The 16088-nt window shown below is 44.0% G+C and overlaps 1 protein-coding gene across 7 annotated transcripts in view; it reads left to right on the top strand.

The window, feature by feature from the left end:
• Positions 1-16088, top strand: part of LOC144495883 (TPR and ankyrin repeat-containing protein 1-like) — a 112892-nt gene that overhangs the window by 79760 nt on the left and 17044 nt on the right. For all 7 annotated transcript variants that reach the window (XM_078216610.1, XM_078216608.1, XM_078216605.1 and 4 more), the window contains 3 exons: positions 1277-1476; positions 6013-6150; positions 7554-7694. In XM_078216610.1, coding sequence (XP_078072736.1) covers positions 1277-1476; positions 6013-6150; positions 7554-7694 — 479 coding nt within the window. The remainder of the gene's footprint in view (positions 1-1276; positions 1477-6012; positions 6151-7553; positions 7695-16088) is intronic.

The following is a 16088-nucleotide window of genomic DNA, read 5'->3' as shown; positions in this document are numbered from 1 at the left end:
ACAGAGACTGGCCTTTTAGATATCCTGCCTCTGCGGTTGCCTCAGCATTTTCTGGGGTTGGCTAGCCCCATTCCTGTCTTCACCCACCACCCCCCAGGAATAAAAATCAGAACATCTGGAGCACATTTTCCCAAGTTGGGTTTACCAACGAGCACATAACAGAGTTAAAGTAAACGTGCACACATCCTGTGAATATGAATATTGAGATCGCATCCATAGACACATAGAAATTCTGAGCAGGCAGGAGGAGGCCATTCATTATGATCATCCAATAAATAGCCTGATCCAACCCCCCGCCCCCCCATATCCTTTGATCTCCTTTGCCCCAAGTGCAATACCTAACTACTTCTTGAAAATATACAGTGTTTTGGCCTCAACTACCTTCTCTGGTAGCGAATTCCACAGGCTGACCACGCTTTGGGCGGCATGGTAGCACAGTGGTTAGCACTGCTGCTTCACAGCTCCATGGGACCTGGATTTGAATCCCAGCTCGGGTCGCTGTCTGTGTGGAGTTTGCACATTCTCCCTGTGTCTGTGTGGGTTTCCTCCGGGTGCTCCGGTTTCCTCCCACAGTCCAAAGATGTGCGGGCTAGGTTGATTGGCCATTCTAAATTGCCCCTTAGTGTCCTGGGATGCATAGGTTAGTGGGTAAAATATGTAGGGATATGTGGATAGTGCCTGGGTGGGATTGTGGTCGGTGCACACTCGATGGGGCGAATGGCCTCTTTCTGCACTGTAGGATTCTATGATTCTAAGAAATTTCTCCTCATCTCAGTCCTAAACGGTCTACCCCGTATCCTCACATTGTGACACCTGATTCTTGATACCCCCACTATCGGGAATATCCTTCTTGCATCTGTACTGTCTAGTCCTATTAGAATTTATAGGTTTCTATGAGCACCCCCTCATTCTTCTGAACTACAGTGAATATAATCCTAACTGATTCAATCTCTCCTCGTACATCAGTCCTGCCATCTCAGGAGTCATTCTGGTAAACCTTCTCTGCACTCCCTCTAGAGCAAGAACATCCTCCCTCAGATAAGGAGACCAAAACTACACACAATATTTCGAGTATGGCCTCATCAAAGCCCTGTATAACTGCAGCAAGACATCTGTACTCCTCCACTTGAATCCTCTCATTTCATACACTATCTCAAATCTGGATTCAGCCACATCTGGATTCTCAATAGTGACTAACTATTTTATGCATGGATGAACTGTATATAATTTGTTTTGTGCGCTTTTTGATTAATGTAAATTCTTTGTGTATATTTAGGAATTTTGAACTTGGCCTCTGGTGTAGTGGATCTTCTACAGTACTATTTTCCAGAATCCTTTGATCGTTTGCCAAGAGACACTGGGCTCTTTGATGGACCAAAACCTTCTCTTCTGGAGTCCTGTAGTGTCAGTGACTTGGCTATTTTGCTTCGAGGAAACAAACGGAAATCTCAGCCAATAGAATTTGGTGCTCACCAGGTTTGTATTAATACATCTATTCCTATCATTTAGATTGTGAGTAGGAGAAGTGACCAGTTAAATTGGAGAATATCTAGAAGTGGAAATTGGAAAAGAAAAGGTGAAATAGCAAGACATGTTTTGTCTTTGATGTGGAGATGCCGGCGTTAGACTAGGGTGGGCACAGTAAGAAGTCTCACAGCACCAGGTTAAAGTCCCAACAGGTTTATTTGGTGGCACGAGCTTTTGGAGCGCTGCCCCTTCATCAGGTGAGTCTTGACTCATCTGATGAAGGGGCAACGCTCCAAAAGCTTGTGTTACCAAATAAACCTGTTGGACTTTAATCTGGTGCTGTTTTGTCTTTGGCAGAGACAGGAACGCATTGGGAGAGTTTACATGAATTTTGAGTGGTACAGATACAGAGTAAGCCTTCCTCTGCTCAGCCCCACCCACACAAGCAATCCTTACTGCACCAATGTCATTTTTTCATTTACCATTTGTCATGAAGTGCTTAACGAAGGGTAGTTTGTACTGTCAACAACCAACATCATCAACAGCCCAATTATGTTTGTCTAAACTCAGAGAACATTGGTCTAAGCTGAATGCCCCAGATATGCTGGGCCAGTGGCTGACCCACTGTACCATCCATTTCCAGATACCTTAAAAAGAGGCAACTTTGATGAACAGAACCATTGTATTCACCAATCTCTGCACATATATTGTATCACTGGTTATGGAGGTCTGTGATACTGCAAAAGTTGGAATGTTTTTCAAATTACAAAGGAGAAAAAGATAATTTAGCCCTGTTATATCTGAATGTTGTATTCATAGAGCCCAAATTACAAAAGCAGCTTGACTCAATTGTAGGGCTGCTGCCATTGAATGTACTGACAGGAGTGAGAGTTGCCTGAGGTGATAATTTTGCTGGTGGGTTCATGTTGTTGTAGCTCCAGTTTCGTACCTGGATCTGAAATGACATGATATATCCCAGTGCTTCATTATAACGTGTAGACCTGTTGTTATTCTTCTTACACTGGATGGTGCTCACACCTGTGCAGAAGCACTGCGTATGAACATACAAATGGACAACGGGGCAATGCAAATGGCCCACATCAGAATAAACTTCCATCTTCATGGTGAAGGTGTTAAATTGGTGGAATGGATCATCCACTCTTTTCGACTTGACTATCATTCATTTATTCTTGATAGAATAACAATTGGGCAGTCAGATTAAAACCTTTATGCTGAATATGTGTGCTAAATAGGATTGGAAGGAAGGAAAATATTGAACATGAATTAACGACTGCAGATACAGTCTATGGCGATAGCCTATTCCATCAGTTGCACTGGTTTCATGTACATGTCAGCTTTCTTGTTAACTTTCATTCAGCTGGTAAAACCTTTCGATTTTTCCCTTAATAAAATTGATACAATAGCATAACTTATTTAAGAATCGACCACAGTGCTGTGGGTCCGGAGTCACATGTAGGCCAGACCAAGTAAGCTTGGCAGATTTCCTTCCCTAAAGGACATTAGCGACCAGCTGGTTTTTTTTTTACAACTATCTACAATGGTCCAGATGTTTTATAGAGTTTAAATTCTACCATCTGCTACAGTGGGATTCAAACCCTGGTACACAGAGCATTACCCTGGGTCTCTGGATCATTAGTCCAGTGACAATATTTTGCCACCGCCTCCCCTAGGTGCGCTCAAGAAGTGAATACAGCTGGACTTCTGACTCCTCAGTCACAAAGAACTAGGTGATACTCTGGAATTCCTCCAGACATGCCACAGGACAAACTTAAGTATGATTGGGCAAGGTGACCGTTATCTGCTACATCAACAGAAGGGCCATGAATGAAATATATTTTCTCCTCCCCTGGGGCAGCATCTCATCCCTTTTAAAAATAATCTTGGGTTATGACCATTTAAGTGTTCCATCCCCATTCTTGTGGCAGTGTCTTTGCCATCATTATATCAAGCTCCCAGCCTGACATTCAATTAATGATGGTGGGAAGGTTCCTGAGGCAGCAACCCTAATCAGAGGGTCCAGAGCCTTGGCAAGATGGCAACCCTATTGGCAGTGGTGGCTGTTGCTACTGTAGGATGTGAACCTCCACCTTGAGGCATCCTCTGAGTGGTCACAGCTGCCAGAAACCTCTTTGCGGGATAGTTGTAACCTGCAGATCCCAGTGCCTCTGGTGGGGTTGGGGGTGGGGGCAGCTGCCCTCAGCACAACAGTTGAATCTTCCTCAAGTGGGGCCTTAAATATGTAGATTGGCTACCCACCATTGCCGGTTTCACTCTGCCTTTGACAAGATGGAGGCAGGAATGCATTGATCACCTCACCCAACATGTTCATGTTCAACCTTTATTCCAGTTCAGCTGTCAATGCTGCCTCAGCAGGATAAGGAAGGTTCTGACCTTCAGACCTGGCTCAGATTTTGCTGAGTAGTTATCCAAGGTAGACTAAATGATGTCATTGTGCAGTCCACCTTGATGTTTGAAATATCCACCAGGAGTTGTTCTGAATATTTTCATGAGTTTGGGGTGGAGATGGACTTCCAGAAGTGGACTGTCGATACTGATGACAATTCACTTGCATAACATCTGCTGGAGAACAGAGGCCATGTCACCTTGAAACTGGGCAGTCTTATCTTTTCCTGGATACTGAGGACGCTGTTCATGTGTCTTCCTGTTATAGAAATCATGGAAACCCTACAGTACAGAAAGAGGCCATTCGGCCCATCGAGTCTGCACCGACCACAATCCCACCCAGACCCTACCCCCATATCCCTACATGTTTTACCCGCTAATCCCTCTAATCTACGCATCTCAGGACACTAAGGGGCAATTTTAGCATGGCCAATCAACCTAACCCACACATCTTTGGACTGTGGGAGGAAACCGGAGCACCCGGAGGAAACCCACGCAGACACGAGGAGAATGTGCAAACTCCACACAGACAGTGACCCAAGCCGGGAATCGAACCCAGGTCCCTGGAGCTGTGAAGCAGCAGTGCTAACCACTGTGCTACCGTGCCGCCCTTATCTTGATCTAATTATCTTGATCTAATTTATTTGTAGCTAAACATGCACAAGTGAAAATTATACTGGTGACCCTCCTGCCATTCACCTCACTAATTGTGGTTAATGGCAATAAGCAGAGACAGTAATCCATTGCTTTGAAAAATAAATCTTCTGTTACAGTTGGAAGAGAAGTGCCAAAATAATTATAAACTCACGATGATGATTATTAAATCACTGCTTTGGTGGTTGACATGTCAATTCCTTCATGTAGGGACAGCATCCACTGATAGGGCTTAATATGTATGATGGGAAGAGTTTCTGAAATGGTGGACAGCTAAATTGATTGGTTTGTCCGATTTCATTTAATGCATTATATTGAGATATCTCTAGTGTCACTTTGATTTGGTTTCAAACCTCTGGTTCTTTTGAAGTTCATTTATAGCTAATTCAGGGTTCTTCAGTTTGAATCATTAGAAGTTCCTGCACTGACATCTTCTTTTGATCAGCTAATAGACACTGTTCTGTTTGGCTCTCAGTGGTTTTAGTACGAGTCTGAAGTTCGTTTGAGATCAATGCACCCTCATTATACATGTTGGCTTTAAACATTTCGGCTAAAATTTGTATTGTTGCGTTTTTTCACTCCTATGATCAGTCGTATTTGATTTCACATTCAGGTGATCCGTAGAACTGTTCTTTAATTTTGTCCCATAACTGCTCGCAGGGCCTCAGTTTCGCCTCTTTCTCACTCTCTCACGAGCCGTCATGCTTCCCATTGTGCATGGAGAAAGGCAAATAGATAGCTAACTAACTAGCCACAGACTAGTGTAATCAACCAGTCATCCTATGAGGAAGAAGCTGGAGTGGGCAAAAACTGAAGGTCATTCCAGCTGTTGTCTAAGCTGCTTCCTGGGCATCTCAAATCAAGTTCCTATATATATGGGCTTTCATATAGAGCAATTCTCGTACATTTAAATACATTATTGTCCAGTTTTAACATCACACAGTTTGCTAGTGACAGCTTGGTGTAAAACTCCTCCAAATTGGTCTTCCTTTGCTGAATTTGTACTATTTGCATGTACCTCCAATCTGTGCAGGATGTGGAATACTGACGAAAGACAGCTTACTTCCCTGTTATATAATTCTTCAAGATTGTTAAATTACTTTAATGTGCCAAGCACCACAGGCCAACCATTCATCCTTGCAGGGAGAGAGGGGTGGGTATTAGTGTTGAGTAGCTAGTTTTTAGGTCAGATCAAACTGTTGCTATGATACAGGTCCTGAAAATAGGCACTTAGGAATGAGGAATTGCAAGTCATAGTACCTATCCACTGACACGTTTGAAAGTCTCCAGAATGCAGGCTTTCAAATTCTTGCAATTTGAAGCATGTATAGTTTGAAGAATAAAGAAGACCCCATCTGTCTATTCATGCCATGAGTAAGTTGTGCAAGATTGTTGAGATTGTGTAGCCATCAGCATTGTCCATGTTCAAGTGACTCTCTGTCCTTATTTTAATACAATACATTACAGGTTATTCTGGTTACGAATGAAAAGGTAAAGGATACAATACCGGAAGAGCTTAACCTGGCCCTTGTTCTGACAATATATGAAGCCAAAGGTTTGGAATTCGATGATGTCCTCCTCTACAATTTCTTCACAGATTCTGAGGTAACAGTTTGTTTTTTTTATTTATTAGTGTCACAAGTTGTCTTGCATTAACACTGCAATGAAGTTACTGTGAAAATTCCCTAGTCACCACACTCTGCCGCCTGTTCAAGTACACTGAGGAAGAATTTAGCATGGCCAATGCTCCTAAGCAGCACGTCTTTCAGACTGTGGGAGGAAACCAGAGCCCCCGGAGGAAACCCACGCAGACACAGGGAGAACCTTCTGACTTCGCACAGACAGTGCCCAAGCTGGAAATTGAACGCGAGTCCCTGGTGTGAGGCAGCAGTGCTAACCACTCTGCCACCTGTTTATTTGCCCATCCTCCTGCCAATCTGGTTTAAGCCTGGTGGGGGCAGTTAAAATTGGAGCCAGTGGATTAGATTTTTGACAAGTCGTGATGACTTGAGATCCCTTCAAAAAGGATGGCCAGGACCTGATCCTGATCCCATTCACGGATTACTCATTTTTGGGAACGTGTTTTATGGGCACTGGCTGGTTCAGATCAAAAGCTTGCACTCTACATTCTTGATTTGGTTGGCTCCATTGCAAGGTAAGGATGTCCTAGTCTTCCATAATTTTCTTGGAGTCGGACCAAGTTTTCAGTGAGTTGCAGTTCACAGAATCTCATTCGTATTGCTCCCATGCTAAGCTGTGCCCCTCCATGTAACCCCCTCCCTTTGGCTCAGGTCTCTCAACCAACTAATTTCTTGGTGCTTATTATGTATTCTTCACTAAGAGCACAGACCTCCATTTGAGTACTAAAACACCTGAGCCCCTGAGAAAGCGTTGATTTACAGCCCTGGCCCTCTGATCTCTGCTGTCAATTTTACAGTGTTGAAATTCAAAAGATTTGGATAATTGACACTTTTCTTGCCCTGCAGTGAAATTACATTTTTTGTAAATATAGTTGCAAGTTACAAATGAATTACTTTTCTAAAGCTTTTTTTAGACATACTGTTGTCAATATAAGTGTATACAATGAGCATGGAAGTGCCATAGCTTGGCATGGGGACATGAGCAAGCATGGGGAGTGTTTGGAGGGTGATGGGGGTGTGAAGACTAGAGGGTCTTTTGTGTTTTTATTTTAACTGGGATGAAGTCCCAGGTGGACATTTTGAACAGCCCACCACACCCAGCAGCCGCTGTGGCACCATTCTTCCCGGGTCGGCTGGCCCAACTGCAGCCTGCACTACCCCTGGCACTGAAAATACCATACTTGCAGACACTTTGCCCCAAGCAATCCCAAGTCGCCTCAGGGATGAAAATCCAGGCCATCGTGCCTGGATTGAATCAGTCTGGAGAGCAAAGAGTGTGGAGAAGCAAGGAGAATAGAATTAATGAATTTTAATCATGCTTTTGAATGCTTTAATTGAAGAATGTACTACGTTTTTGTCACTCTTTAGGCTGATAAGGAATGGCGAGTCATCTCCTCTTTTCAACCTTCACCTCAGTCAAAAGACAATTATGGGCCATTACTGGAACAACCAATAGATGATTCTATCCCACAAAGCAGATCCCTTGAATTCAATGTGGAACTGCACAAGGTAAAACTGGTTCATTGTCTTTTAGCAATGTAATTTTTGTAAAGTAAAATGTCTTTTTTTTTCATGAGATATGGGTAATACCCTTGCAAGACCAGCATTTGTTGCCCATCCCTAATTCCCTTTGAGAAAGTGGTGGAATTTGTTTAGTCTCCGTAAGTATATTTTAATCTATCTATTGTTGGAAAGCACTTCAGATGGATATCCATTAAAAGATATAACCTTCTCGAATTCAAACATTCACTGTGGCAAATTATTCCTTGTTCAAAAATCTGCATAAAGGCATGTTTCCTCGCGGTTGATCTCATTCTCTTAGATTGACAAGCTCTTGTCACTGGCTCCTTAACTATGAGAAATGGGCTTTTTCTCTTCATCCCCTCAACATCTTTAATATGTTTAAAAAACCTCGATTAGATATCCTTTCTTTCTCTGGTGTCATGATAAAAATCCCAATTTCTCAAATCTCTCCTTTTTATGTAGAATTACACACAATGTACAGCATTCTGCTAATTGTCCTTATGTTCTGACCTGTATGGATTCCTTTATTATTCTGCTGCCAGTACTAAATTAGCTGTCCTATAGTTCCTTAGACATGTTCTGTCTCCATTCTTAAGGTGTAACATGAGGTAACCATGAGTCTTCTGTTGCTACACTTTTTTCTAATGAATCATTAAATATATAATTATGCCTCTGCTGTATTTACTCTTGTTTAAATTTGAAGTCTCCAGGGAGTGCTGTGACGTGCTGTAGGACTTTGTCCCAATTTTAAAGGTTCTGCTTAAACCACCTGCTTTTATACAGGGCGCACCACAGCATGAGAAGGAGGAAAGTAGAGGAAGACATCCTCCTGGAATGGGTAGGAAGAGAAGGGCTCTGCTGCAGTGCAGAAGGAGGCCATTCAGCCTATAGAGCCTGTACCAACTCTTCGACAGAGATTTTACCCAGACCCTGACCCCATAACCTCACATATTTACCCCACTCATCCCCCTAACCTGCACATCTTGGGACACTAAGAGGCAATTTAGCATGGCCAATCCACCTAACCTGCACATCTTTACACTGCAGAAGGAAAGAGGAGCATCCAGAGGAAACCCATGCAGACATGGGACATGCAAACTCCACACAGTCACCCAAGGCCGGAATCGAACCCAGATCCCTGGCACTGTGAGACAGCAGTGCTAACCCATGTCATTGGCCGTTCCTACTTAGGATGTTCAGGGAGCAATTCCCCTAGCTCAACCTCAGTAAGGAACAGTGCATCAGATGTCTCCACTTCCACTAAAGCCATCCTCACTGAAATCTGCCAACTGTTGCAGCCAGAGGTACAGAATTCACCAGAATTTCAAACTCAAGGATAGATAAATTTTTGAACAGTAAAGGAATTAAGGGTTATGGTGAGTGGGCGGGTAAGTGGAGCTGAGTCCACAAAAAGATCAGCCATGATCTTATTGAATGTCGGAGCAGGCTCGAGGGGCCAGATGGCCTACTCCTGCTCCTAGTTCTTATGTTCTTACCTGTACTGCATAGCTGTCACTCTGCTGACACAGAGGGGGCGATCTTACCAAAAAAATTCTAAGTCCTGGATAGGTGGGAAACTGGGCAAGTTCAAATCCAGAATTTTATGCACTTAGTGCAGGAAAAAATGGGCTAAACCATTCTTCGCCTGTTGGAGAAGGGGGTGGGTCTAAACCGTTAGCAAGCTTGCTGTAGCAGCAGAGGGCACAATTGCGTATGTGTAGACCTCTGTGGCTACACATGCTCAATGGCAACCAGTAGAGACATGTCAGAGAGACCTGTCAGGCCTCTGCTGCTGCAGCCAGTCTCATCTCAACCCCCGTCCCCAACCCAGCTATTGTGGGGACCCTCAGCCAATCGCAAGCCCCACATTGCCCGTAAAACTCCCTGCCCCTCCCCCTTCCTCCCACCCTCCCTCCCTCAGCGATTGCTTGCAGAGTGGTAACGGGGCCCCCCTCCCCCACCGATCGCAACTGCAGTGTGTACAGTGCCCCCACCGACTAACCCCAATAGGCCCTGCCCCCTCAGGCCCCACTCCCTTGGAACAGCCTGGTGGGCAATGCCAGGGTGTCCAGTGGGCAATGCTAAGGTGCCTGTTGGGTAGTGCTAGGCTGGCATTGCCCAAGAGGCCACCCCTTTTCCCCTGTTCTCCCCGGGAGTGGGGAGGGTCATCAATGGCCTACGGTTTTACCAGTGAGGTCATCATAACTGGTATGGAGACCAGCTGCGTTCCTCACCAGACAGAACCTCTCTCGGCGAGGCCGCAGAGGCAAGTAAGCCCAGGTGATTAAGTCCTGGGCTCACTAATTCCATGTAAATTATATTTAAATTTGATTTAAATCATTTATTTAGCCTTGTGCCGGAAACAGGTGCGAGGCTAATCATGCTGGATATCCGGTGCCGGTAAGATCAGGAGAAGCAAGAAATCAGGCGCGAACTTGATTTCTAAGCTGTCGCGTAATCTTATCAGCTGAATGTCAGTTCTGAGGTGTACTGCAGCCAATAAGGATTTGACTACTTTGGCTTCCAGCTGCTGTGTAAAAGTGCTCAGAACATCATGCAGGCCAGTGCCTTGTATCCAGGCAGCAGTAATGATCTCTTCATTCTGCAGTAGTCTGCTGTGCTGTCTGTATTTGGGTCACCGTGGCAACCCAGAAGCATGGCTACTGGGCATTGAGGACTGTCCTTCATGACTCCACTCTGCAACCCAGGCATGTGTGGCCCGCAGACTTGTAATGAAAGCCACACTGCCACATCTGTAATGTGATAGAGCAGATCAGAGGGTTGGTTCCTCTGCCTGGATCATTCTGGAAAAGACCTGGAGTATTTGTTAGAGCAGGTGTAAAGATTTGTGGTTGTCCGCTATATGCTTCAGAACTTTGTCACCATGGAAGCACAGCCCTTATTACCAGTTTTACAGCAACAGCTAAGGAAGAGAGAGGGAGGGAGGAGGTAACCAACACAGTTGCTTTTTGATTGGGCTCCATGCGGTCTACTTGTGACTGAAATAGTCGTAAATCAAATGCGATTTCCCTTTCTTTGAAGACTTTACTTTCCATCTTTTCTGATCATATGAGTATCCTCATGGCCACAGTGCAAAAATATAAACCACCACAAAATAAGCATTCCAAGCCAAATGTATTAATTAAATCATGCCACAATGTATACAAATGTCAACTAATCACCCCTATGAAATCCCTCAGTGTCCCTCCTGCCTGCGCCCCTTTTCCTGTTCTAGTTTTCCTACACAGCACTATCCCAGTGGTTCCAGCACGGCTAGTGGAAAGCTGCTGACTTCCAGTGGGGAAGACTGCAGATGGCCTTGGAGGATCCTCTTGAGCAGCTCATGGTGTAGAAGGCATGGCTGGGGACTGCATGGGACGCATCAATTTTGGCTGTCTGACTGACGGAGAACACAAGGACACTGATGGAGTGGCAGTGGTCGGAGGACAAATGCTGCCCTCCTAAGAGAGAACAGCAGGTTTATACTCAACGGAGCCTCTGTCCCAGGGGCAGTGCCTTGCTCCTTCTTTTGAAGGACCTTTTTTTTGTGTGAACATTGGAACTGCAGGTGTGGCAGCAAACTGGGCTCGCATGATTTGAATCTGGGCTTTTGTTGCAGAACCCAAATAGCTTCGGCTGGTGTTGCAATGAAACATTCAGATACGGCACCACAGTTGGATCTACAGGTACTTGTGTGATCATTCCCTCCGCCGGCAAGCTGGTTCCCATGCTGCCTTTGTTCCCAGCCTGGATGCAGGTCACTTGTGCCGATTATCTCATCATGTAAAGGTGCTGCTTCTGATCTGTCCTCCGTGATATATAGTGTCAGTATCTGAGATGGTGGCTGCAAGTGTGAGGGCAAGTAATACTGTTTCCTCTTCCTCACTTTATTCCTGATCTTCCATCTCTTGCTCTCCCGCCACTGTCTGACCATGTTGCTGTATGTGGGCATCTAAAAAAGGCATAATGAAAGGATCGAGGGTAGAGGGGGCAAGCAAGAGTTACATGTTTACACCATCTGCAACCTCTAAATCAACAGAGATTGTGGCTGAGGGAGGATATGATGTGAAGAGGAGGATTAGTTATGAGCACGCTGTCATCTTTGATGTTTCAGTCCCTGCACTGACCATTGTCTCAGTCATGGCCACTGCAATGTGCACTGCACCACATCAGGGAACAGAGATGTAGCAGTGCCTGTCCCCTTGTGATTAGCTGCTGCTGCCTTAGATTGTGCCTGAGTGAAGAATGACAGTGAGTGTGATGCAATCCATTTGGCAGATGTGACTGCATTGATTGAACAGCATAAGATGTAGGTGTGAGGCTTCCAACCGTGCTAAGTGTGTGAGGGTGTGGTGAAGGTATGAATGTTAAGCATGAGTCATGTTTGATGAAGATTGTTGGTAGGTGAATGACATGGGTGTGATGCACTAATCCGTCTGTGAGACTATTCGTGCCGTTGGTGGAATTTAGCATTTGAAGATATTTTAATTATCTTTGACAACACGTATGAGGCCAGTGAACTTCTTGCAGAACTGCATTGATGTCCTAAACTTCTATTATTCGTGGCCATGACTATCTGTTTCCGTGCAAAGTTCGTCTGGACAACTTCCTGGGCCCTGAGGACAGCTGATAACTCTCTCCTCCACCTCCTGCACCAAGGTTTCCAGTCTATTCTGGAAAAGTCTTGGAGCCTTCTCTTTGCCATGTTGTGCCATTCTTCTCTCCTCAAAAGGTCAGAATCTGTTCTTGAGTGATTTCCACCTCCTTTTAGAGGTGCCAACTGCTTTTAAATAGTGTGAGCTAACTTTAACCTTGTGCTGGCCGCTCAAGATTTTCTGCTCCCTGCTCTAGCTTGCAGTTATTCAACAGCACGTTAAATCACTTCAATCAAATTTTGTGCATTGCCTGCATCAAAGAAATAGGCATCGCAATCCCTGCACTTATTTTTGGGGCCTATTCCAGTTTTGCAGCCCTCATTTCTTTGTAGGCTCCCCTGTCAAGCTCTCCTCTGCTGTCTGTTTCTTTAGCGTATTCCCTTTTCCATCAGTTTTTCCCTTGTGTCTTTATTCATCCCTGGTGTCTCATTAGTGTTTAGTGTGTTATTGGTTTTAGTGGAGTATATTTTCCCTGAGCTCTCTTGAACACAAGTTTAAATGTTTCCAGTTGCTGTTTTGCTGCATAATTGTTCGCCAGTATTGTCCATCTTATTTTCCCAAATTCTATTCTCAGTCCTTCAAACTCAACTTTTTCTTGAATCTATTACTTTGGTCTTTGTTGTGCTTGTGTCCTTCTCAATTATTATCCTAAACACAATAATGGTATGGTTCCTCTTGCAGAGATTTACCCTTTTCACTTCTCTTATTTGTTCTGAATAATACTAGACCCAGTAGTGGATTCTCTCTGTTGGCTTACTTACGTACTGGATTCCTATGAAGGAGTCCTGTACAGATTGTAGGAACGCCAGTCCCTTATCCCCTTTTACCTCTTTGGCCAATTAATTTTGGGGTAGCTGAAATCCTCCATTATTATTAATTCATGTTTGTTACTCATTTCCCTTATTTGTTTGCATATTTCTTCCTCAACCTCCCTCCCAATAATTATTAGGGGGTTTGTAGAGTAGGTTGTTAGTCTGATTAATTCTTTTTTTCAATCATTTGGGTAGAATGTTCTGCTCTCATCAACAGCGGGAATCGTGGTGAGCAGGAGAGCAAGATTTGACAGATTTAACGACAAAATCAGTTTGTCAATGTTGGGAAATTAACGTGGAATCTTGGTCTCCTGACTTTCATGGCGGGTTAAAGGCGAGGAAAATGTCCCACTGGGCTATGTGGGGAATCCCCTTCTGCATTTCATGAATACTCATTAAAAGCTAAACATGCCAGAATCTTGTCCCCCTCCAAATTTATCGGGAATATAGAACTTTCTGTTTCATGATGGTGCAAAATGGCGTGTACCTGACGAGGGAGACTGCTTCCTGGACTTTCAGGTCAGTAGGTGCTGCTTTCACCTCCCTTTCACACACTTATTTCACACAGTCAATGAGAGATTTCAGCTACCCTGTCTCGCGCGCTGCACCAAGGCTGGGCACAGGGGAGGGGGTGAGACCAAGGCAGGACTACCGGGAGGAGTCCAGGAGTCAGAGTGCAAGAGTGAATAGATGTCTGAGTGCCAGTCAAATATGCCTCCTGGACATTGGAGCCTTTGAGGTAACTATGAGGTGGGTCACATCCACAGCATAATTAATAAGCTGAACAGTGCAAGAACCTGTGTTTATTTCCTGACCTTGCATCATGCTGGTGGATCTACACTGTACACATTCCATGTTGTTTTAAAGTTTATTCATTAGTTTAGAGTTTATTTATTAGTGTCACATGTAGGCTTACATTAACACTGCAATGAAGTTACTGTGAAAATCCCCTAGTCGCCACACTCCGGCGCCTGTTCGGGTACACTGAGGGAGAATTTAGCATCGTCAATGCACCTAACCAGCATGTCTTTCGGAATGTGGGAGGAAACAGAGCACCCGGAGGAAACCCATGCAGACATGGGGAGAACGTGCAGACTCCGCACAGACAGTGACCCAAGCCGGGAATCGAACCAAGGCCCCTGGCGCTGTGAGACAGCAGCTAACCACTGTGCCACCATGCCACCTCTTGTCCTGTGGTTGGGAGATGTATCATCAACAGCCCTTAACCTGACCAGTGGGTCATTTAAACAAGCACTACCAAAACAGTAAACATGGAGTTTAAAATTTGTGAATTTTTTTTTATATAAACAAATTATGTTTGATCGTTAAGCAAAATAAATCAAATGTTCTACTCTTATCTCACTAATGCTCAGAGTTTCGGTGTCCACTCCAGTGAGCAAGACACTTGCAACACCTTATTAAATTTTCATTTACCATGTGAAGATTAAAAGTACATGCAGCCCCTTCCCATCTCTGGTATATCTTAAATCATGTCCCCCTTTAACAAAGTGAGCCACAAACAACTACAGGTATTTTTAGTGGCTGAGCATTTAACGCATTATTCTGGCATTCCTCTTACACTATGTTAACAGAGATTTTAACTATGATAAAATAAATGGAACAACATGGTTCAGAAAGTAGCAATCTAAAGATAGCTGGCCTCTTGTGCATCCCCCACTTCTTTCAGCCCAATGATAGTAGTTGTGCCTTCAATCATCGGCATTAAACTCTGAAATTCTCTCCCTGAAACATTTTGCCACCCCTCTCTTTAATAGCTACTTTAAAACATAGAACATAGAACAGTACAGCACAGAACAGGCCCTTCGGCCCACGATGTTGTGCCGAGCTTTATCTGAAACCAAGATCAAGCTATCCCACTCCCTATCATCCTGGTGTGCTCCATGTGCCTATCCAATAACCGCTTAAATGTTTCTAAAGTGTCTGACTCCACTATCACTGCAGGCAGTCCATTCCACACCCCAACCACTCTCTGCGTAAAGAACCTACCTCTGATATCCGTCCTGTATCTCCCACCACGAACCCTATAGTTATGCCCCCTTGTAATAGCTCCATCCACCCGAGGAAATAGTCTTTGAACGTTCACTCTATCTATCCCCTTCATCATTTTATACACCTCCCAAGCATTTAGTCACCTGTCCTAATGTCTCTTTCTTTGACTTGGTTTCTGATTTCGCACTTGTGAATTACCTTGGAACCGTTTCCACCAGGTAAGGTGCTTTAAATGCAGATAGTTGTTATAGGTACTTCTTCAATCCCAGTATCTTAATATATTTTCATGTATATGCAAATCATGGTTATATGCGAACAATTCCATCTCAAACTTGAACATTGTAAACAATGACTCCTCCTGACTAGTTCCTGACTATTTTTTCCTCTGGATTCTTGTCTTAAACAATTTAAACATATTCTGCCCACATTTTCCAATCTCTTCTCGCTACATCTACATAATGTGCTGTATCTTGAAGAAAGTTATCCATATATGGGACAAAGCATGGTCTAAGTATGGGAAGATAAATAGACTGGAAAAGTAACTAATTGGAACCAGACTAGTTGTGGAACCAGACAGGTTGAAGAATGAGAAGCTCGCTGATTGTATCAGATTTTACCAAGATAGCTCATCCCACAAATGCAAGTTTTTAGGGGGCAGGTTCTATACTAAATGACTGCATCCTTCAAAACTCCGGCCAGTAACACTTAAGCTCCTTTGCATGTTCTTTTGTTTGAATTGGTGTCCTCATATGACAGCAGACATTGTGCCTTAGTACAAGTATACAATGAGTAGTTTGTGATAGACCAACAGTGAATCTCTCAAATTAGTTTTAAAAGATATAACTATCAGAGGGTAGTTATTTTCCTAATTTCTGCGACTATTGAGCTGCTCAGGAAAACAT

This window comes from Mustelus asterias, chromosome 7 (genome assembly GCF_964213995.1).
Source record: "Mustelus asterias chromosome 7, sMusAst1.hap1.1, whole genome shotgun sequence".
Classification (NCBI taxonomy): domain Eukaryota; kingdom Metazoa; phylum Chordata; class Chondrichthyes; order Carcharhiniformes; family Triakidae; genus Mustelus; species Mustelus asterias.
The sequence above is the reverse complement of the archived record's forward strand: the minus strand, read 5'-3'. Positions and strand labels throughout refer to the sequence as shown.